The sequence below is a fragment of the Diabrotica virgifera genome, chromosome 1 (assembly GCF_917563875.1).
Source record: "Diabrotica virgifera virgifera chromosome 1, PGI_DIABVI_V3a".
Classification (NCBI taxonomy): domain Eukaryota; kingdom Metazoa; phylum Arthropoda; class Insecta; order Coleoptera; family Chrysomelidae; genus Diabrotica; species Diabrotica virgifera.
Window position 1 is genome coordinate 48,852,752 of NC_065443.1, and position 24,944 is coordinate 48,877,695.

Here is a 24,944-nt window from a genome sequence, read left to right on the forward strand (position 1 = left end):
TTCACCCTCCGTAACTCTGGAACCGTTGATTTTATAACAATTATGTATAGAACATTTTTTGTTTTAAATTTCATGTTGAACATCTTTGTATATAACATTGTTTACGCTAAATCATAGTTTTAGAAATATTGACGAAAAACTTAAAAAACTACTAATTTACCGGCTTCTCTCCCATCTCCCTCCCAAAACGGACGCTCAAAATGGTGTAACTTTTTACTGAACAATATGTGGACTATATAGAACATTTTGGTGTTGGAGGAAAACTTTTAGTTTGGATGTTTGGGTTAGGCCTTTTTTTGGACCAGTTATACTGTACTACCTCCGTAACTTTGGAACCATTCATTTTAGAAAGATTATGCATAGGGCCTTTTTTATTTCAAATTTAATTTAGAACAATTTTGTATAGAGGGTTGTTCATGCTAAACCGCATAGTTTCAGAAATATTGGCGAAAAACTTAAAACACTACGAATTTACCGATTTATCCCCCCTCTACCCCCAAACCCGACGCTCAAAATGATGTGACTTTTTTCTGGACATTGTGTGGACCATATAGAACAATTTGGTGTTGAAGGATAACTTTCACTTTGGATGTCTGAGTTATGCCATGTTTTGGATCAACTATACTATACTATGACAGAATTTACACAGATCATCATCTGACAATTCCATCAGCTTCAAGTGTCTATTTAACTTACAGTGCTCTGTTAGCAGGTTTACAATGGCTTTGACTGTTTACCTATCTTTGCTTATTAGGTCTGCCGGTCTACCGGTCTGCCGTAAATTTTGGCGAATATTCTGTAATGAACTGTTTCGATTCCTCCACCATTCCAAAGATTTGTGAGCTACCCACTTCTTGTAGCCGTTCGTGTTATTGCCTTTGCGATGCCGCAGAAGGGTTCCGGTCCAACAAATGGCATTAGTGAGCCTTGTTGTATTAGAAGTAGTAGTCGAGGAAATGAAGCATTTTGGCTCGCAATTTTTTCGTCCAGCATGGATTTACTTAAAATTTTCATAGAAGTTAGGGAATAGTCAAAGGATCATTTTCTATATCATGCCGCTGTACGCTAAAACTTTGAGGGTGGTTGCCACCCCATCTCGGGGGCGGGAATTTTTTATTACATTTTAACCATGTAAATCGATGTAAAAAGTAATTCTAAGAAAAAAATGTTTTTTAAATTTTCTTGGTAAAACTAATATTTTTCGAGTTATTCGCGCTTGAAAGTATGTAACAGTTTTTCGATGAAAAAATCGACTTTTTTAGAGGGTTTTTTGAGAATAACTCGAAAATATACATTTAATAAAAAAAACTGTAGATATCAAAATTGTACCTTTTAGTAACGCAAACCAAATTCTTTTTCCGTAATATCTTTAAGACCAATACAAACCGAGATACGGCATGTTAAAAGTTAGCTTTTTTCGTCAAATGCATAATTTAAAATATTCAAAGTAAAATAACGGAAAAACTTTGCATTTTTCGAGGAAAACTTAAATAATATTTTTTCAAGTATACAGTTAGGCCTTTCAAAAAATAATAATAAAAAGTCTCTAGCCTAAAAATTAAGCGACTTATGATCACAAAAATTCGGTACCTGCTTTTCTCTATGAAAAAATCTGTGAAAACAACCCCGTAACTACCCTCTTAAATAAATATTGGTCTTCATCTTTCTGTAATTCCTTTTATATTTGTATTATCAATACAACAAAGAAGTTTGACCTATTTAAGAGGCCTAATTGTAGAAAAATTGGAGTTTAAAGGAAAATGATTTTCTTGGAATTTCCCATTGTTCACCTTTTACTTCAAAATATGTCCGAAAATATTGAAGATACTAAAAAAATGGTGGAATAGTAAATTGTAGCTTTTTTAATAACTAAAATTTCCTTGTGCACGGATTTTCATTATAGTGAACAGTTAACGAGATATAGCTGTTTAAAACCTCTATTTACGAGCAAACACCCCCTTATTCGAGCCCTTTAAACCCACCCTAATTAAAAACTAAGGGATCTTACGGAATTTAGTTTACACAGTCTTGTAACTCTTCAAAAATCCTACAAACTCATTTTTGAAAAACTTTTTATCGCCAAAAATGAAGGAGCTATGTTTATAAAACGAATTTTTTTTTTTCTAAAAATTCGGATAGTCCGCTTATGGATAATTTTCAATGTATGTATAATACCAGGAACCGGTTCGTATACTGAAATATGACTAAAAAACTATTTATATTTGTATTTGTACATATTTGTTAATTCTTATTTTTGTGTAAATAAATGTTTTTGTAATTCTTTAATTCTACTTTTTTTTCTGTATAGATCCATTAAAATATCTACTTATAAAAACTGAAATGTTATTAAGGCTGGTTTTTAAGGGTTGAAATATTATGATATTATATCCTAAAGTATAAAACAATCATTATTCAACCAATCAAAACCAAATTTTACCCATATTAAAGTTTACAATGTTTTTTTATATAATTTTTGAAAATAAGGGGTAGTTTACACCCCTAAAAATAATCAACGCCCTTGAGCATGATATAGAATATGAAGTACAGGCTAATAAGACGATCCTAATCCCAAATTTTTATGTAAATCGATGCAAGCGAAATTATTCTTTTAGTATTTCGAATTTAGTAGTAAATTTTTTATATAGAGGTCCAACAAGGTTGGTTTTAAGGGTTGAAATATTATGATAGTATATCTTAAAGCATAAAATAATCATTATGTAACTAATAAGAACCGAATGTTGACAATATTAAAGTTTAAAATGTTATTTTATAATTAATTTTTTACAATTAGGGGTAGTTTTCACCCTTAAAAAACCAAAAGCGTACAACGGCTCAATATAGCCGTGTAATGAGCCTAATCCCAAATTTTTGTACAAATCGATGCTGGACGAAAAAATTGCGAGGTTTTGCCATTTTTTCAGCTTCATTTCCTCGACTATAGAAGTTTGTAGGTGATTGAAATCTTTAAGGGCGTAGGCATTGAGACAAAATTTCATTAGGCATTAATTCATTAGTAGGCATTCATTTTTTTCTAACCCTAAGAAAACTAATAAGTATTTTTGAAAAATTTAAACACAGAATGAAACACTGCATTATTATCAATGGCTGAATGTTCCTTAGAAAAACCAAAAAGTTTCTTTTTAAGAATATATTTGAAATTAAAAATCTCACTAAATTTTCTCTTTTTTTTCACCACTGTAATTTACTTAAAAAAACATACAAGTTTTCAAGGACTGTTGGCCCTTGGTAATAATACAATCTCTCATTCTGCGTTTAAATTTTTTAAAAATACTTATAGGCCTGGATTTTTCGTACCAAATAAAAGATTATTAATAGCAAGCTGAAAATTTGTTCATAGTTTAACGGTGTCTTTAACTGTGGAACATGATAAACGTGTCATCTATAGAAGTTTATGATTTTGAACAAAAGAAGGTTGTTTCTAAGTTTATTCAATGGCCAAGTATATACAGGGTGTTTCATTAATAATTGTCCATATAGTAACTGGAGAAACCTTAGCACAAAATACGAAGATTTAACCTAAAACACTTAAATAAAATGTGGTTCCTTACCGAGTTACAGGGTGTTTTATCTAAAAATTTAAAAACTATTTTTGCTCAGCATTTTAAAACTATTCGACGTATCCTTTTCATACTTGGCAGAAAGTGCAACTACTAGACACCCTACTAAATAATGATAAACAAACGTTTCTAGCTACTACCAGAGGCGTGCGACAGGGGATGGTGAATGGTTGACCCTTCTAAAATTCTACGCCACTGGAAGAATTACTATTTTAGTGCCATTTTTAGATTCTCTAATACTTTCTACGTAACTAATATACTCTTCATTGGTAACGATAAAGTTATTAGTTTTCGAGATATTTGAAGTTAAATATGAAACGGCACAGTTATTTTGATTAATTTATGATATGATTCATAATGATTAAAATTTAAAAATTATTTGTACCCAGTACTTTAAAACTATTTGGCGTATCCTTATCATACTTGGCAAAAAGTGTAGGTACTGTACACCCTACTAAATTAAGATAAATAAACGTTTCTAGCTACTACCAGAGGCGTACGACAGGGGATAGTGGCTGGTTGACCTTTCTCAAATTCTACGCTACTGACAAAATTGCTATTTTAGTGTAATTTTTTGATTCTGCAATACTTTTTATGTAAATAATATACCCTTCATTCGTAACGATAAAATGATTATTTTTCGAGATATTTGAAATTAAAAATGAAGCGACACAATACATTAATCAAAATAACCGTGTCGTTTCATTTTTAACCTCAAAGATCTCGAAAACTAATGACTTTATCGTTACGACTGAAGAGTATATTATTTTCATAGAAAGTATTGGAGAATCCAAAAATTGAACTAAAATAGGAATTTCGCCAGTGGCGTAGAATTTGGAAAGGGTCAACCATTCACTTTCCCCCGTCGTACGCCTCTGGTAATAGCCATAAACGTTTGTTTAACATAATTTAGTAGTTTGTACAGTACCTATACTTCCTACCAAGTATGAAAAGGATAAGTAGAATAGTTTTAAAATGCTGAGCAAAAATATTTTTTAAATTTTTAGATAAAACACCCTGTAACTCAGTAAGGAACCACATTTTATATAAGTGTTTTAGGTTAAATCTTCGTATTTTGTGCTAAGATTTCTCCAGTTACTATATGGACAATTATTAATGCAACACCCTGTATAATATATTATGAAAAAACGACAGAATATATGTCGTTTTTATTTATTGTGTATATGTTTGTCTGACAGAACTGTTCGTCATTTTAACCAGTCCGACAGGTAGAATGTGTCAAATGACATGAATTGGAAGTTCTGTCCGGCAAAAGTCGTGGGAAGTTTTCGTAGTCCGACGTTCAAAACTGTCTATATCTTACGGGTTTTGATGAACATCGGACTACGAAAACTTCCCACAAATTTTGTCGTATACAACTTCCAACTGATTTTTTACCCTTTCATTAAACTCTCATGCAACAATCAGACTGCTGTTTATTACCAACATAATTCGTGTCATTTGACATGTTCTACGTGTCGGACTGGTTAAAATGCCAAACATTTTTGTCGGACAAACATTTTTCATATACCTATTATATAACTTTCGCTATTGAATAAACTTAAAAACAGCCTGCTATTTTTCACAATCATAAATTTGTCCGGATGACACTTTCCCTGTTCCAGTGTTCCCGTACATCAAAGTTTGTCCGACTCGACACCGTTAAACTATGAACAAATTTTAAGCTTGCTATTGCTAATCTTTAAAATGGGTTTAAAACACATTGGTGCGAAATTTTATGCTTACACCTTTAATTAAAGTGTATAAAAATGACATCCGTACACACTACGCCCTTAATAGCCCAGTAGGGTTACCATTTGACCTTGCATTAAGAGTTGCCCCAAATTTTATTTTTCTAATCTTAGGGGCGGTCAATAGAAGTACAAATTTAAAATCTAGACTGAATTTGACCGTTGCGTTAGCCGCCATCTTGATTTTAAACGAGAACCGTTTTTGCTCAATATCTGCGCCATTTTCAAATGTTCGACAAAAAATATATAAACTGAAATTGTTGAAACTGCGATTTTCTATAATTTTGTTCATTATAATTTTTTTCGTGCGATCCATATTTTCCGAGTTATGGGAAAAAACAGTGACAGTTAAAGCATAATTATTGATTTATTGAATTATCTCGTTTATTATTACTTTTACAACAAATTTTAACCCATACAAAAATGAAGAGATTTAAATTTTGTACAATTTTGATTTCTTTAATTTTTTTGATAAAATCAATATTTAAGGTAGTACTTATGCGGTAAAGGCGCGAGCGTAAGACCCGATTTATTTTAAAGCAATTGTTTTTGTTCAATATCTTCCCCATTTTCAACTTTTCGACAAAAACTGTAAGGACTGAAATTGTTGCAATTACGATTTACTACAATTTTTCGAGAGAACCAGTGGCGGGTCTAAGAGGGGCGGAATGGGAAAATTCCCCCCAACGGGGTCCAGAATTAAAAAAAAAAAATTGTTGAAATATTAAAATATGTTAGCTGACATGAAACTTAATTATCGACGGACAAATTCAACAGATAAAACCCGCTAGTTAATAAAATTAAGTGAACTTAATGCATATACGTTATTATTTATGTCTTTTATGTACTTAGTTTGGTTGGTGTTTCATTGGAAGTTTCAAAAATTGTATAAAATATAATTCTCTTTATTTTTGCCTATGTACAATTATGTCGTAAAGTTAATAATAAATGAGACAATTCAATAATTACGCTTCCCCTCCGCTTTCACTATTTTCCTCCTTTAGTCGGAGAATATTGATCGCACAAAAAAAATGTGGAAAAGAAATTGTAGGAAATAGCGTTTCCAACAATTTTAGTTTCTACTGTTTTTGTCGAAAAGTTGAAAATGGCGAAGATATTAAGCAACAACGGTTCTCCTTTAAAATCAATATGGCAGCTAATGCAACCGCGAAATTCAGTCGAGATTTTAAATTTACACTACTATTGATCTCCCCTAAAGGATAGAATTATAAAATTTGGGGCAGCTCGGAAAGAAGATTCAATTCAGTAATTATGCTCCCCCCACCAGTTTTTAATATTTTCCCACTTAACTCAGAAAATATCAACCGCATGAAATAAATTGGTAAAAAGAAAATGTAGGAAATCATATTTGGAACAAATTTCAGTTGAAAATGGCGTAGATATTGAACAAAAACAATTGCTACAAAAACAGTCAGGTCTTAGCTCGCGCCATTATCGCATACATACTATATCCTGTTCCACGAACATACGCCTGTCTTGGATTATCGCGACAACGAATATTTTACTGTGCAAATTATGAAGAACGAAAGTAAATTCAAAATACATTGTTGTTTATTGGAACAATTATTAGAGCCATTTATTTTCGCACTTCTTATGTTGCACACTAAAATATTCGTTGTCGCGATAATCCAAGACAGGCGTATATTCGTGGAATAGCCCATACCTTAAATATTAACTTTGGAGCAAAAAAATGAAAGAAACTAAAATTCTGTAGAATTCAATTCTCTCTATTTTTGTATAGGAACATTTTTGTCGTAAAACTAACAATAAGCGAGATAATTCAATAAATATGCTCTATTTATATCTAGATTTAGGCAAATATGCAAATAAAAACATATGAAAAATGCGCATAAATATGCAGTATTTTACACAAAAATATGCATGTTTATCTAAAAAATATGCATATAAAAATAAAAAAAAATATGTATAACTCAGAAAGTAGTATCGTTTGATTTACAAAAATATTTATTATATCTTCATAATTTATAGTAATTAACATTTATTTATTTTAAAAACTAAGCTTAGGTATTTAACTATTTAAGTATTTTAACAAATAAATGATATTACTTCGAATTGTACTAGCCCTAAATGATAAAAAGCTGTTTAAATTTTTTATACTATAGCTGTTAAATTATAATAATCTTTACATGAAAACTCTTCTTTCTACATCAACTGATGTAACTGAGACATTTTTCAAATATACAGTAATCTTTGCTTTCAAATTAAATGGTTCCTAAAAATGTCCCACCTAGTACTTGAACTAAGTACTTTAAAAAGGGCCTGGTATATAGTTGCATAACAATTAAAATCAGGAATCTTGAAAATATGAAGATAATATGATTGTGAAAGCAGGAAGATCCCCAAATATTTACAGGAGATTCTTGGTTTTTTTCTCTTTATCTAAGAAAAAATGATATGTGCCTAAATTAGAAGCACGCAACTAAAGGCTATTGTAAGAGAAAACAGAGTGTTTATTTTCGGCAGTTTCAAATTTCAATTCACAATAATACCGGGTGTCTACTTATATTTTCCCCCATTTTAACTGTGTATAAATTCTAAACGGCTCAAGATAGAAATATGCGGTTTTCGCTGAAATGTTTTATTTTAGTGAAAGTTTTGTTTGAATGGTTTAAATTTTTTATATCGCTTTCAATTATTACGAAAAAAAATGGCGGATTTTTGAAAAAAACATTGATGTTTTTCTTTTAAATAGAACACCCCCAGTATATTTTTTTGTAGATTAAAAGAATGATCATTCGCCTATCTATCGATCTAAAGTTTTTTTTTAAATCGGTTGTCAAATGACTGAGTAATTAATTTGTAAAATGAGAGATGCAACGTGGATATTACATAACTAAATAACATAAAATGACTAAGCAAATTACTGATATTCTGTTACAGGATTTCCACATTGCATCTCTCATTTTAAAAATTAATTACTCAGTCATTTGACAACCGATTTTAAAATACTTTATATCGCTGGATAGGTGAATGACCGTTCTTTCAATTTATAAAAAAATATACTGGGTGTTTTACTAAAAACTTTGTTTTCAAAAATCCGCCATTTTTTAAAAAGCGATATAAAAAATTAAATCCATTCAAACAAAACTTTTACTAAAATAAAACATTTCATCGAAAACCGCATATTTCTATCTTGAGTCGTTTAGATGTTATGGGCAGTTAAAATGGGGGAAAATATAATTTTTACCTAGAGATATAAACTAACAGATTTTGGAACCCTTATTCAAGGACAAAACCACAATAAATATCTAGAGATATTGAAACAAAATATATTCTGATCTTCAAGCTCTTCATTGATTTATTTCATGAATATTTATATACTTAAAATTTCAAGTTATATGCACTTTATCCATACTTTTATAGAAATATGCAAAATTTGACATTTTTGCATATTTTATGCAAAATATGCAAAATATGCAATTTGTATATTTGCCTAAATGTATATATAACTGTCATTATTTTCCGCTATAACTCGGAAAATATCGATGGCACGAAAAATTTGTAAAAATAGAAATGATAGAAAATTATATTTTAAACAATTTTGGTTGTTATACTTTTTGTTGACAAGTTGAAAATGGCGGAGATATTGAGCAAAAACGGTTCTCGTTTAAAATCAAGATGGCGGCTAATGCAATGGCGGAATTCAGTCGAGATTTTAAATTTACACTACTATTGACCTCCCCTAAAGATTAAAAAAATAAAATTTGGGGCAGCTCCTAATGCTAGGTTAGGCCTGTTATTCGTCTAACCCGACTGGACTATAAGTTGTATATTAATCGTTATGTTAATGGTGCAGTCTTACCTTATTACTCGGTCTTTTTTTGTCGAAACATCTATCAAATAAGCAGAATTGACAATAGCACCGGTTGCCATTCCTCCTGTTACCACTGATGGAATTCCAGCAGCAACAAACCACCAAGCACTTGCGTATTTAAAATGTACAATCAAAAAAGTGTTTATAGCGGAAAGAGTTCCACCTAAAAACAAATTAAAAATCATATATAGTGTGGTAAAGCCAAATGGAATAAATTCATTATTTCGTGAATGAGCGATTTTGGAAAAATTCTAAGAGGTCGATTTTTATTTTTAAATTAGGATTTTTTTGGCATATAAATCATACTGGTAACGTAATCCCTCTAGGCATGATGACATAATCGATTATTTTTTTAAATGAGACTAGGTGTCGTGTGCTAGCTCATTTAAAAGGTAATTCAATTTCAGTAATATAAACGTTAACATAATTATTAATAAAGGGTGTCCAAATTTTTTTAATTAAAATAATGGGCATAAAAAGAAGAATGTGCTTGTATTATTTAATTCGAAACACATTTTACTTCTGTCAGAAAACATATTATACAATGTTTATTTCAGAAATAAACATTGCTCTTTGTATTAAATTAAATTGGCAAACTGCCAAGAGGCAAGTGGGTGGCAGCTTCAACATTTAATGCGAAAAGCAATATTTATTTGTCAAATAAACATTTTTTTCTGTTTTCCCACAGCACTAACATTTATTTTGAATTAAATAAATTACACACATTCTTCTTTTTGTGACAATTAATTTTATTATAAAATATTTTTTGGACACCCTGTATAAATAACTATGTTAGTGTTTATATTACTGAATAGGAATTCGATTACCTTTTAAATCAGCTAGCACAAGACCCCTAATCTCATTAAAAAAAAATCATCGATTAGCCACTAGTATGCCAGGGAGGTAAGAGATCGGACTTAACAACAATACATCAATCGATCCAAAAGTCAACCTCACCTGCACGAGTGGTAGTCTAAAATTACCCGGTGCCTCCTGCTACATAACAGACGAGGCTCTGGCGACCGAGTATGAGCGGGATAACCATACAACAGTTACAGGGAATCAAGGAAATGTGAATCCCTACAACTCACCAACCCGCCTGGTCAGCGTGGTGTTTTAAGGCTATTTTCCCCAAACTAACAATGTCGAAATTACAACAAAGCGGAAATGGACCCCAGGTGGGTAGGAGAAATCCGGAGTCCCACATCGGGAAACCGATCAGCCTCATGGATTCTGGGGAAGGCAAAAGCTCGACAAGAACGAATAAGAGAAAACGGAAAAAGAAGGAATGCAACAGAATACACATAGCGACATATACTATCAGATCCATGACTCAAGATGAGAAGCTGTACAAACTCGAAGAGAAATTAACTAAACTCAAATAAGACAGTGTAGGATTGTCAGAGGTCAAAAGAAGAGGAGAAATAATGTGCATAGAACTAGAATCAGGAAATCGCCTCTATTACAAAGGATAGGACGAAACATATGGAGGAATAGGATTTCTGATCAAAGAAAAAATTAAACAAAACGTAATCGAGTATAAGAGCATATCAGATAGAGTAGGATATACCATACTAGAAATTAACAGGAAGACAAGAATGAAACTAATAAAAGTATATGCTCCAACAACACACATGAGGAGGAAGAAATTTATAACTTTTATGATGACATCACCACTGCAATGAAGACAAAAATATAAAAACAACAATCATTATGGGAGATTTTTAACGCAAAAATCGGAAAGAAAATGGAAGATTCAGAAAACAAAATAAGAAATTACGGACTTGGATCAAGGAATATTAGGGGTAAAAGGCTACTAGAATATTTGGAACAACATAACCTTCATGCAATAAATAGATACTTTAATAGGAAGCCAAAACGAAAATGGGCATGGGTCTCACCAAATGGGGTGACAAAAAATGAAATAGACTACTTCCTCTGCCAGAATAAACAAATCTTCAAAGACGTAACTGCACTTAATAAATTCTCAACTGGCAGCGACCACCGCATACTACGAGCCAAAATAGAAATAGCAAACTAGAGACGCAGCGCAGTCTAGAAACGCACAAATCTGGAAGAAAATCAACGGCTATTGACCATAGCAGAATAAGACAAAACGCAGAAGAATATAGACAGACTCTAAGGGAAAACTATAAACAAAAAGTAGCAAAGGAAGAGTCAGAAGTTAATAAGATTAATGAAGAAATGAATGAAAATCTCTTGGAAGCGGGAATGAAAACTGCCAAAAAACTAAGAACAAAAGAAAATAGATTAAGTAGCGGGACAGTTAAGTTAATGGAAAGTAGACGAAAACTAATAAGCGAAAACAAAAGAAACACAGTAGAATACGTAGAACTAAACAAACTTATTAGGAGAAAAACCAGTGAGGATCTAAGAAAACACACTGAAAATGAAATCGAGAAAGTAATTGAGAGAAATAAGGGCCTAAAATGCTTAGGACCAAATTTAGGGAAACCACTACTCATTTAAATAAAGGATGAAACAGGACGGGAAGAGAGGAGAAAAGATAAGATATTAGAAGAAGTAGAAAGGTTTTATGAAGAACTATGTATACACCTCAAAGAAAGACGCAAACTTCAACACTCAGGAATATATCAAGAAAACAATCACGAATGTAAACTCAGAAACATTACCAAAAATAAAAAATTATGAAATGGAAGCAGCACTATCACAATTAAAGAACAACAAAGCACCAGGAGCAGATGGAATCCTTGCTGAAATGTTGAAAGAAGGAAAAGAAGAAATCTTACAAACATTAAGAAATCTATTTAATCAGTGTCTACATAAAGGAGAAATACCCGACGAATGGAACGAAAGTCTTACAATCCTGCTATTTAAGAAAGGCGACAGAAAGGACATAAAAAATTACAGACCCATCTCACTGCTGTCGCAAACGTATAAAATATTCATGAGGATTATCAACAACAGGCTAATACACAAATTGGACTCGTATCAACCAGTAGAGCAGGCAGGATTCCGAAAGGGATATAGCACCACTGACCATTTTCTAACAATTAGGACACTAATAGAAAAAGCTAACGAATACCATATAGATCTTCACTTAGCATTCGTTGACTACGAAAAAGCATTTGACAGCGTGGAAATGTTGGCAATAGAAAAAGATATCAACAACTGTAGAATAGATTCCAGATCCAGAATGCTAATACATAATATATATAGGAAAGCAACAACGAAACTGGAAGAAACCACAAAACCCATACCAATTAACAGAGGAGTGCGACAGGAAGATGTTATTTCTCCTAAACTATTTACATTATCACTGGAAGATGTTTTCAAAACAATGGAATGGACAAACATGGGAATAAACATAAATGGAAAGAAACTAAACCACCTAAGATATGCAGACGATTTAGTAGTCATAGTATCAAGTTTTGAAGAACTGCAGACCATGCGAACCGAACTAGCAAATGAATCCGAACAAATAGGTCTAAAAATGAGTTTTGCCAAACAAAAACAATGACAAACACACAAGATAATAGAAACGTAATACTAAACGACACCACAATAGAAGCGGTTAATGATTATATATACTTGGGTCAGATGATAAAGATAAATAAGGAAAACCAAACAGCGAAGGTAAAAAGAAGGGTCAGATTAGCCTGGGCAGGATATGCAAAATTAAAATGGGTCCTAAAGAATAAAAAAATACAACAATACTTCAAAACAAGAGTGTTTGACCAGTGCATACTCCCAATTCTCACATACGCATGACAAACATGGACCTTGACCAAGGCAAACATGGATAAAATAATGAAGACACAAAGAGCCATGTAGAGAGCAATGTTAGGAGTAAAATTGATAGACACAAATCAAAACAACTGGGTAAGAAATAAAACAAAAGTCAAAGACGCAGGACAACATATAGCCAGGCTAAAACGGAGCTTCGCAGGTCATAACGCTAGACAAACGGACAATAGGTGGAATACCACGATACAACAATGGAGACCATGGACAGGAAAGAGAGCAAGAGGACGACCCCAGATGAGATGGGGAGACGACATTAAAAAGATAGGAGGAACGCACTGGAAACAGAAAGCACTAAACAGAAGCGAATGGAGGAAACTGGGGGAAGCCTATGTTCAAAATTGGACGAATTAAATGGCAAAAGAAGATGCCAGAAAATCATAATTTAAAAATAAATATCGACATGTTTCGGGATATGTCCAAAATTGCTCCTTCACGAAATAATGAATTTGTTCCATTTGGCTTTGCTGTATATCATGATCCCATTCAATGTTATAGTTAACTACCTATCGTTTTACATCAGTTTTACTAATTAAGAGTAATATTAAAATGCAAAAAACTATCTAAAAGAATTGGAAATCTTATCTTACATATTATGTTTACCAATCATCAAAAAGTTTTTCTAAATGTTTATAAGAATATTTATAAAAATTGCAAAGTTTTTGCAATATTTTCAGTGTTGTAAATGTTTTTTTCTTACTTTTTTTTTAAGTTCTTTTGATAGAATAACCCTCTCTTTCTCTATTTGGCTTATAGTATCCGTAGAATCATTGCAAGGCCTTTTTTTTCTGATTTATGTTACTGCAAAAAAAGTTGTTTGAAATAGATTGAATAGGTACCTACCTAATTAACGGATGACTCTGAAATTTTACCTACTCTTTAAAATTATAATACCCAATTTTTCACGCAATATCAAGGTTGTGCGTTGATTTTTATAAGAGTTATTAACATTTATTGAAAATCAGAAGTTCTTAGGTTTATACAGTTTTTAAACAATAAATTAATAAGGGGAGACCGGCCCTGGCAAGGTATGGTCAAGTTGTACTGATATTGTTCTCCTAGTTTTTACTAAAAACAAGTGGTATTATTAAATAGTTTTTTAAAACTAAAGTGTTTATCTACTAGATACTACTACGTAAGTCATCTATACGTAATTATTAGTTTATTATTGTGAAAAGAAAACGTCAAATAAGAAAAATACACCACCGTACAATCATTTTGTGAGGTTAGCTAGCATGCGGTTGGTTTGTCACTTACCAGAGTCGGACTGAAGCTTTCGCCACCGCAGCTTAAAATGACTTCACACAATGTAAACACACCTTCCGATCTAACCAGCCCAGTAAATCAACGTTCAAATATCACAAACAGTTATGCTTCAGCCGCTTCACAGTCCTTTCCGAGTAAGACCCAAGCAATTGTATTTAGTTGTATCGATAATGCTAAACTGCAGGATTATTTAATTCCTTTGGGCACAATCATCAACCCAAAAAATATTATTTTTTCATCTAGATTATCTCATAATAGAATCTGCATGTATCTAGCAAACAAAACCGTAGTAGATAATTTCATGACACAACATGGCTCTATAAAAGTACTCGGCGAAGTTGTAACAGCACGGAGACTTGTCTCTCCAGCAGAAAGACTAGTCTTGTCTGGTGTATGCCCGTCAATTCCTCATCAAGTATTAGTTGAAGAATTACAGAATATCGGTTTAAAGCTTATTTCCCCAATAACATTTCTGAAAATTAGCTCCACTCTTCCCGAATATAGTCACATACTGAGCTTTCGGAGGCAAGTTTATGTAAGCCCTATAACATCAGCAATTCCAGATTCTATTCTAATAAATTTCGACCAAACACCTCACCGCATATTTTTGTCACAAGGTACACTCACCTGCTTTATTTGCAAAAATACAGGACACATATCATCCCAATGCAATAACAGTTCAGTAACGGCATCAACTCATATTGAGTCAAACAATGAAGTACCAAATCCAACAGATCCAACAAGTATATTACACAAGGTACCAAACACTCAGCAGTCATCAAGTTATCCATTATCAAATCCGAGCATATCACCTACACCTACAAATCTCCATGACCAAGAAATTACTAATACTTCTACTCATAGCAACACTTTAAATCAACCTCATTCAGCGGCAATACCGTTTTCACAAACTTCGGAGGCAATATCCTCCAATCTATCAGCACCTTTTCCATTAGATACAACTGCAGAAAACTCTAATAAAACTGATACATCACTACAATTTTCTGAAACAACCATTTCAACCAATATTACAAATAAAACCTCAAGCTCGACTTCTGCCACTACCAATGAGTTTGCTCCAGTACCCCCAAATGTAATAAAGCCACAGCATCTAAGTGAAAACTCTAATAGCACTTGCGAAAACGCAAGTTCTTCCATAAAACGCAGTATTGGTGAGATCGATACGCCTCCTTCAGACTCGGCAATTTCATCACAAAATCTGTTTGCAAAACCCAAATCATCTAAACCAAAAAAACCGCGCTCATCTAAAGTCCCATCTACACGGGTAACTCTTGAAAATTTTATTGATAATCATACCCCACCATTCGTTTTAAATTACCACCAATTGTCTTTACTTATTGATAATGTCCAAGGCTCCCCCGACACTATTAGCGTCGTTAAAGAATTTACAACTGATATGGCTGGTTTACTCTATCTTTTACAAAGCAGCTATCAATATGCAAATGATAGATCTACAAAAACCAAGTTTACAAAACTTCAAAAGAAACTACACAACTATTTAGGGAATGAGATTTCTGACTTAGACAGTGACTCTTCTGTAGACAATTGTTCAGTATCATCTAACTCCGAATCTGTTAACAACATTCAACGCGATACTTCAATGGAACATTAATGGATTTTTCCATCGTCTCCCTATGCTACAGCTTCTTTTATCTGAATATTCTCCAGATATTATTTGTCTACAGGAGACAAACTTAAAGACCAATCAGTTGTACAATTCAAAACATTTCACTTGTTTACCCCCAGCATGTAGCACATATTCAGCTGAACTCTACGCCATATACCGCGCTGTGAAACTTCTTAACGAGCTTACACTCACAAAAGCCCTGATCATAACAGATTCCCTTAGCTCTCTAAACTCATTACTTAATACATATTTTTCCGAAACATACTTTTGAAAAGTTGCTAAAATACCAGCTTTCCCAAGCTCATGAACATGGAAGAAGCGTCCAATTTTTATGGGTTCCCTCACACGTCGGAATAATAGGAAATGAAGAAGGTGACAGGACCGCACGAAAGGCAATTTTAAGTGATTTTTCAGAGCCGATAGACAAGGGTGTTTCCAGTGACTTAAAAGCTTATTTTAAAAATAAAGTGTTGTTTTTGTGGCGAAATGAGTGGTCTCAAACTAATTCCAAGCTAAATTAAATTAAAAATAATGTGTCTCAGTGGCTCCCATCGTCGCGCAATAGACGAGAACAAATTGTGGTTACGCGTTTACGTCTAGGTCATACCAGATTAACGCACTCGTACCTATTCACAAAGAAAAATCCACGTATATGTGATCAGTGTAACGTCCGATTAACAGTCGAACACTTTTTAACAATATGTAGTAAATATGACCAAGAAAGACAGCCGCTACAAGATCCCAGACGCTCTACCACAGGCTCTAGGTCAAAACTGTTCCTGTGACAATAATATAGTTAATTATCTCAGATCCAGAAACATTTTGTACAATCTGTAATTGTTTAATTTTGTTATTTATATTTTGTTCCGTCGCTAATAACCTTTTGGTGGATGCGACATCTTTTTCTAATAAAAAAAAAAAAAAAAAAAATAAATTAATAAGTCCATTAAAAAAAATCTTTAAACTTGTGTTATTAAATAGTTACCTCAAAATTGGTTAAAAATGCACTGAACTTAATGTAGAAAATATATTTATTGGTTATATTGAACTGGAATATATTGGTTATAATAATTATACACCTCAAAAAACTTTTCAGATAACTGACCGGATCAAACTCACCAACAGAGTACATTATTGCCTTACTTCCCTGGATTAATAGTTAACCCATAACCACCGACATGCGGTATGTCATACCTCGCCGAAAATATATTTTGTTGTAAAACGTGTTTTATAAAAGATTTCTAGAACACCATCTGTGTACCTTCAAGTGGTGTGTAATTGTACCTGCCCCCAATTGCTGCAGTTTTAGTATGGTTTAGTCTTTGAGCTACGTCGTAAAGTTTTATTGAGGTAGCACGTGCCGTATGTCAGTGTTTATGTTTCAATAGATAAAGGCCATTGAAGACAACACTGGAACTCTGAGAACAAACAGAAAAAATATAGCAGAGACATGGAGATCATATTGCAGGTACCTATATAAAGATGATCAACGCCAAGAACCTGCTAACCAAATCTCTGACGAGGTAGAAGAAGAACCTGATATACTTAAAAATGAAGTAAGACTCGCGATCATTAAGCTCAAATACAATAAAGCACCGCGTCCAGATCTGATAACAGCAGAAATGCTCAAAGCCACAGAAGAAACTGGCGTAAAATTACTTCATCTACTCTGTAACCAAATATGGCATTCTAAACAATGGCCTGAAGACATATCTTTTATATGTTTTTATACATATGTTTTACAGATTATCGTAAGGTGTTCCACAGGGTCAAGTGGAGACATTTATGGCAAATAGTAAAAGAAGTAGGCGTACCTCAACACCTTATTTCGCTTATAACTGAACTATACGAACACACTACTGGATCAGTTAAAGTTCTTGACACACTTTCAAAAAAATTTCATCGAGAACTGGGTGTCAGACAGGGATGTATACTGTCTCCACAGTTATTCAATATACAGTTTCAGCGACCAAATTTAGGAACATACGCACTGACGACATGTACAGTTGAACTGCATTTAACATAGTGGACCAATATAAAACTTTGACACACAGAAATCCATACCACGTTGATAGACATTGTATAAAAATATCGTTCAACTATCTGTCTCCTTTGAGGACTATCTGTCCCCTTTGAGGAGGTGCCACAGCCCATATCGCCGCCCAAAGTTAATGTTGCCAAGTAATATATATAATAATCCGATTTGCGGATTTTTCTGAGAGTTGTGTCTCCTTCACATATTCGTAGCAATCGGATATTTGCCTATATTTTTCAGTGTAACTACCAATCTACTACAACAGATTAATAACAAAAATAGACTTAATGGTTTGTAGTTATTTCCTTTCTTTCCTGTAAATATTTTATGGTGAAGCGTTATTATACCTTCTTTGAAAGAAATATTTAGAGAAATGCGATTGACAACACTGCCCAAACGTCTGACTGCTTATTAGAAAAGGAACGATTCTTGTGGGCTGTCTAAGGAAACTTGCATATTCGAACAGCCCCAAGGATTATAACCAAACCGATAAGTACAAGCCGATTGCATAGCTAACTTTCTACGCATACGCAGTACGAATAGAATAGAATAGATTATTTAAGTTTATGGATATGTACTTAAAACATAATTTCACCTAAAATACATAAAAATTTTAATAATTCTATATAATAGGTAGGTACCTAAGTATACATTAACTCCTTCAGTCATAATCGTCGCAGATCTTTACATAATTATATGAAACTTCGTAAAAAGTCATGTTAATAGATTGAAATCTTTACCATTTATAAAACCATACAGTCATACAGTCTTTTTCTATTTATTTATAAAATCAACTTATTATTTACATGAAATATATTGACTAAAATACTGACAACTAATATTTATAAAAATATTCATTCATTTTAGAGAAAAACCTTTAAATATAGGCCTTTTAAGGCCTTAAACAATAAAAAAGTTATTTTTACAATAAATAATGCAATGGCAAAAAACAGCCATTTTGGACATTTCGCGGGCTATTTTGCAACAACAAATTAACGAAATTAAACTTGCCGTAGCTCAAATTCTGGCTTTTTTAATTTACTACAACTTTCTATACAGTTTTTCTCTAAAATGAAAGTTTTTTATAAATGTTAACTGTCAGTATTAAGAGGAAACAGTAGCGATCAATAGGTAGCAAAAACGCGTTCCAAGATTGCGGCTGTAATTTTGAATATTTTTCGAGATATTTGGCACACGTATTCGTAATATAATAAAGAATGGCGGTACAGAGCACAATTTGAAAAATATATTAATATGTGGAAATTACTCTGTAATTAAATACAATATTAAAAAAACGAGCCTATACCGCCATCAAGAAGAACAAAAAAATACACTTTCTTAAAATAAACTTTTTTATCCGATGCCTAGATTTTGTGTCATTTTCGAACTATTAAAAGTTTTTATTTCATTAGTAGTTCCAAAATGACACAAAATCTAGGCATCGGATAAAAAAGTTTATTTGAAGAAAGTGTATTTTTTTGTTCTTCTTAATGGCGGTACAGGCTCGTTTTTTTAATATTGTATTTAATTACAGAGTAATTTCCACATATTAATATATTTTTCAAATTGGGCTCTTTACCGCCATTCTTTATTATATTACGAATACGTGTGCCAAATATCTCGAAAAATATTCAAAATTACAGCCGCAATCTTAAAACGCGTTTTCGCTACCTGTTGATCGCTACTGTTTCCTCTTAATCAGGATTTCATGTAAAGTTGTTTTTATTCGCTATGTTAAATCACAATGACGACCTCTCGTGGATTTCGGCTCAACTAATATTTAGGGTGTTTTTCTTCTTTTTCTTAGGGGCGTTTTTAATGTCAAATCGTTGTCAAATTTTGTAATTTCAAACGCACGAAAAAATATTCATTGTTTATTTTTATAAATAATTGGTGGCTATAATAATTATTAATATTTCGGTTCGGTTATAATCCTTGAGGCTGTGCGGACGTGCAACTCTAAAGGTAGTGGTTTTCTGACGATTTTGACTAGTTACCTGTTTAGTTGTTAATCAGGTTATGACTCCTGGCCCTCTGGAGCGACGGCCGTGTTGCCAGGTCGTAAAAAATTATTGCACGAGAAATAGTACCACAAAGCATGAGATGTTTTTATTTTTTGTTTGAAGCATAAGATTTGTTTATTCAGTAATATTTGCAGGTTATTTGTTTACTAGCCTAATTTATATCGTGAAATTCAGTATACCAATGCGTAATTTCCCTTAAAATAGCAATTTTAAAAAAACCAAAAATGTTTAATGTTTTACGCTTAATGGCCAAGCTGAAATAAAAAAAGGAACTATAATTAGTCTGAATCCATTATTGCATCAGTTAACAATGCATTTAAAGCATCAGTTAATAAAATAATTGTAGACAGAATGATCGCCAGTATTCGAAACGAATAGGCACTAAAAGAAGAAGATTAATGCATGTTTTTTAATTGTAACTATCCTGCTCTAAACTTCAATAATTAACACTTAACTAAGTATAAAGAAAGTACCAAACCAAATAAGACAATTTCGTTTGGTTTTCGACTATAATCTATAATACTGTGATTCATTCATAAGAAAAGAGAATAGGGATTCTCCGAAATACACCGATATTGAATTCGCCTATCGAATTTCATGACATGCGAATCTTCTTATCAAACGTGAAAAAGGGAAATTTCCCTCCGATTGGCAACACCGCTGAAATTTAAACAGAAGCAGCGTGGTCACAAATTTTTGTATGTAATAGGCGGGGCCAGGGCAACTATTTGGGTGGAGTTTAATTTCGACTTGTTCCCGAATGAGTTCAGAATCCAGCAGCCCAATGAAGTATTGGATTTTTTTATATATAATTATTTAAATTCTTTTGTTGGCCAACCGCCTAGAGCAGAATTGAGCCGAAATACAGGTAAAGTCAATGTTCCGAAATTTAATGAATGTTATATGGAGAGCACATTATGAAAAGAGCACTTGAATGATGGGAAAAAGGCATCACAATAAATGGTCATAAAATAAACAACCTACGTTTCGCAGATGACACAGCCCTTCTTGCAAATAGTCAAGCAGAGCTGATTGATCTTATACGACTGGTTGAACACGAAAGTCAAATATTTGGTCTGCAATTAAACATATCAATGAGAAAGATCATGATAGTGTATAGACTACATAACAATCATCCACACATAACCACAATTAATCGGTTTGAGGTTGTGAGCTCATACTTATATCTGGGATCATTAATCACACAGACAGGGTCACTACAAGAAGAAATAAAACGTAGATGTGATCTAGCAAAAGTCGCCACAGCAAAAATGACCACAATATGGAAGGACTGTCAAATTTCAAGAGCGTTAAAGTTGAGGTTGATCAACTGCTTAATATTCCCAATACTGACCTACGGATGTGAATCTTGGACCCTGAGAAATTCGGAAAGAAGAAAGATAGACGCCACTGAAATGTTATGTTAGAGACGAATGCTACGAATTCCTTGGACCACCCATAGAACAAATAATTCAATTTTAAGAGAGCTTAAAGTTAGCCAACGACTCTCCAGTAAAGTCCATCTCCAACAATTAAAATACTTTGGACATGTTATAAGAGCAAACACAGAAACACGGAAAGACTCATTATACAAGGAAACGTGGAAGGCCGAAGATCACGAGGAAGATCCCCAACAAGATGGATCGATCAAATTACAGGAATATGCAAAAGACTCATGCATGAGTTAAAAGAAATGACCAGAGACAGAGATCTTTGGAGACGGGCAATACACGACATCACGTCGACCACTACACACCCCTCGGGGGGTCAGGATTGAAGAGAGAGAGAGAGAGAGAGAGAGAGAGAGAGAGAGAGAGAGAGAGAGAGAGAGAGAGAGTTAAAAGCAGTCCAGTGTATTCTTTGCTATTAGTATGGCAGCAAGTTCATCCAGTTGTTCTACCTTCAAGTTGAAAGCAGTATTTTGTAATTCAGTTTATAAAGGATTCTGTAAGAACCTCCACCATTTTTTATAATTGTGCATGAGATCATAATGCTCCTGAAAAAATAAACATTATTTTATTTGGAGCAGTATTTTATTCTACAACTGTGTGAAGAATTATTCCGTAGTTGATGTAAAAAATACAGTGATATAAGACAAATTCATGTTGAAAACGAAGGAGAATTGGCAACAGTATAACATAGACTTGGAACTTACAAGCAATTAACAAAAAATCCAGAAAGATATAAGAGATATAGACAGATAAGAAAAGAAAAAGGTGCTATCGTAAAAGTGGGTTATCTGAAATTAGAAGTGAACGGGAAGAAAATGAAGCGGGATGCTAGGTTCCAGAAACACACAGAGGCAAACAAGTTAAAAAACTAAAGGCCGAAACGAAACCCAGAACTAAGATGACGATTAGGCAAAGAAATTGGAAAGATGAGGAAGAAAATAAATAACTAGATAGAATGCAAACATCATACAAAAATAAAACAGATTATTGGCAAAATGAATAGGATGATCAGAAAACAGAAAAAGAAACGGACTCTCTGGTGCAGAGAGCTGATTACGCACTCGCCTTAAACTCTAAAATCAATGAAACTAAAGCGAAGAAAAACAAACCCAATAATACCTTTTATCTAAAAAAACGTTACATAATTGGAGCTTGGAACGTCAGAACCATGTATGAAGCGTCAAGACTAGCGCAAGTAGTAAAAGAAATGGAAGAATTAAGGATACATTGTCATATTATAGGGCTATCTGAAATAAGATGGCCTGGACAAGGAGAGACAACAATATCAAACAGAGGAGTGCTGTTACACTCAGGAAAGGATATAAAAGAAGACAGGAGAAATGGAGTTGGAATCCTCCTAAGCAAAGAGGCAAAAAGAGCTCTAATAAAATGGCATCGTATATCAGACAGGCTAATAGTAGCACAACTCAATTCTCAAATAAGGAAAATAACCATTATTCAATGTTACGCACCTAAAGAGGTAAGCACAGAAGATGAGAAAGAAAATGTCTACCAACAATTAACAGATACTTTTGGAAGGGTGAACAAAGGAGATATACTAGTAGCCATGGGAGATGTGAATGCGAAAGTTGGCAAAGACAACAAGGGAGTAGAAACATGCATGGGAACATATGAACTAGGAAATAGAAACAACAATGGAGAGAAACTCGTAGAACGTAGCCTAGAAAACAATCTTGTCATTGGAGGAATGATTTTTCCACACAAAGACTGCCACAAAATAACCTGGATATCACCAGATAATAAAACGCAAAATCAAATATATCACATTTTGTTTCATAAAGAATGGAGAAGTAGCCTTCTAGATGTACGAAATAAAATATCAGCAGATGTAGGAAGTGATCACTACTTACTAATAGCAGAAAAAAAAGTAAATTTAATACTAATAGTAAATTTAATCTGAAACAATTTTTCTGTAGACGGGTTTGTACCAAAAGTGGATAGAACTCTGTCCCTAGGGACTAACTCACCCTTTCTCAAAAACGCACACCTTTAAATGGTAGTAGTTTTTTATGTTTAGAGGTCCACTGACCATATGAAACAATAAAACCCCGTTGACGTTGTACTTCCTTTCTAAAGTACATAATCAATAACCTACAGCCAAGTTACAAAAAAAAGGTAAAAACTGTTACTTAAAGAGACAAAGTAGAATTACATAGTACGTGACTGTAATTACTTTTTTTATTTACATTTATTTATTTCCCTATTTATAAACTTCAATTTTTTCATCTTTTATTAGTGCTTGCAAGTCTTTCATACCTACAGCTATAATAAATGTATATGTCTACATCAACACAATGATGAGTGCGCCAATAACCGACTATATAATGTAAAAGACGGAATCTATATTAAGTTGTGAGATAAAAAGGAATGAACCTAGTAGAAGTGGGAAATTTAGAGATAGAAACGAATAAAATTACATTATGTTGATTATTTTCCACCTTTGGATATATCAGAGGAGTTTGGTAACTAACACTGTAACAGTGACAGCTAAAGATGGAAAACAATTAATATAAAGTAAATTTGTACGTTTCTATCACTTAATATCCCACTAATACCAGTTTTATCCCTTTTTATCCCACAACTTATTATCCCAAAAAAGCACCTGGGTTTGACTTAGTTACTGGGGAAATCTTAAAACGACTTCCTAGAAAAGCCATAGTAAAACTGACATATCTTATAAATGCCTCGTTTAGATTAAGATATATTTCCAAGAAATGGAAAGTGGCTGAGGTCATAATGATCCTTAAACCTGGAAAACAACTAAATACAGTATCATCGTACAGGCCGATTTCATTACTACCCGTAATTTCGAAGCTGTACGAGAAGCTTTTGCTGAAAAGGTTCAAACCTCTCATAGACGCTAAGGCTCTAATTCCTTCACACAAGTTTGGGTTGCGAAAAAGTTATTTAACTATCGACCAAGTCCATAGAATAACGAATATAATAGAGAGCTACCTGGAAGGAAAGAAAGTTTGCTCCGCTGTCTTCCTCGACGTGGCGCAAGCTTTTGATAAGGTATGGCACGACGGACTTAAATACAAATTAAGCAGGATTGTACCAAGACAATACACAGAATTCTTGGAATCTTATATATCAGAGACAGTTTTTAGGGTTAAGCAAGAAGAAGCCTACTCGGCACTAAAAGAAGTCAATGCATGTGTACCACAAGGTAGTATGATAGGACCGTTGATATACCAATTATACACTAGTGACATCCCTGAAGTAGATCATAATACAATAGCTACCTTTGCTGATGACACTGCCGTCTTAGCCGTAGGTGAAGACCATGAAGAAGCAGCAAGAAAACTACAAATCTCTGTTAACAGACTTAACAAATGGACTAACCGCTGACTAATTAAATTAAATGAAATGAAGTCAGTGCATATAAATTTTACAAACAAAAAAAACAATACATTCCTGTTAACGTAAATAATACTCAGATACCATATATGCCGATACTTCAAAATATTTGGGTATAACATTAGACGCTAGGCTACGCTGGAGTATCCATGTTAAAAAGAAACGAGA

General features: G+C 33.1%; 1 protein-coding gene across 1 annotated transcript in view; it reads right to left on the bottom strand.

Moving 5' to 3' along the window:
• Positions 1–24,944, bottom strand: part of LOC114324750 (proton-coupled folate transporter) — a 68,524-nt gene that overhangs the window by 29,356 nt on the left and 14,224 nt on the right. The window contains exon 3 of the mRNA XM_028272581.2: positions 9,174–9,348. Coding sequence (XP_028128382.2) covers positions 9,174–9,348 — 175 coding nt within the window. The remainder of the gene's footprint in view (positions 1–9,173; positions 9,349–24,944) is intronic.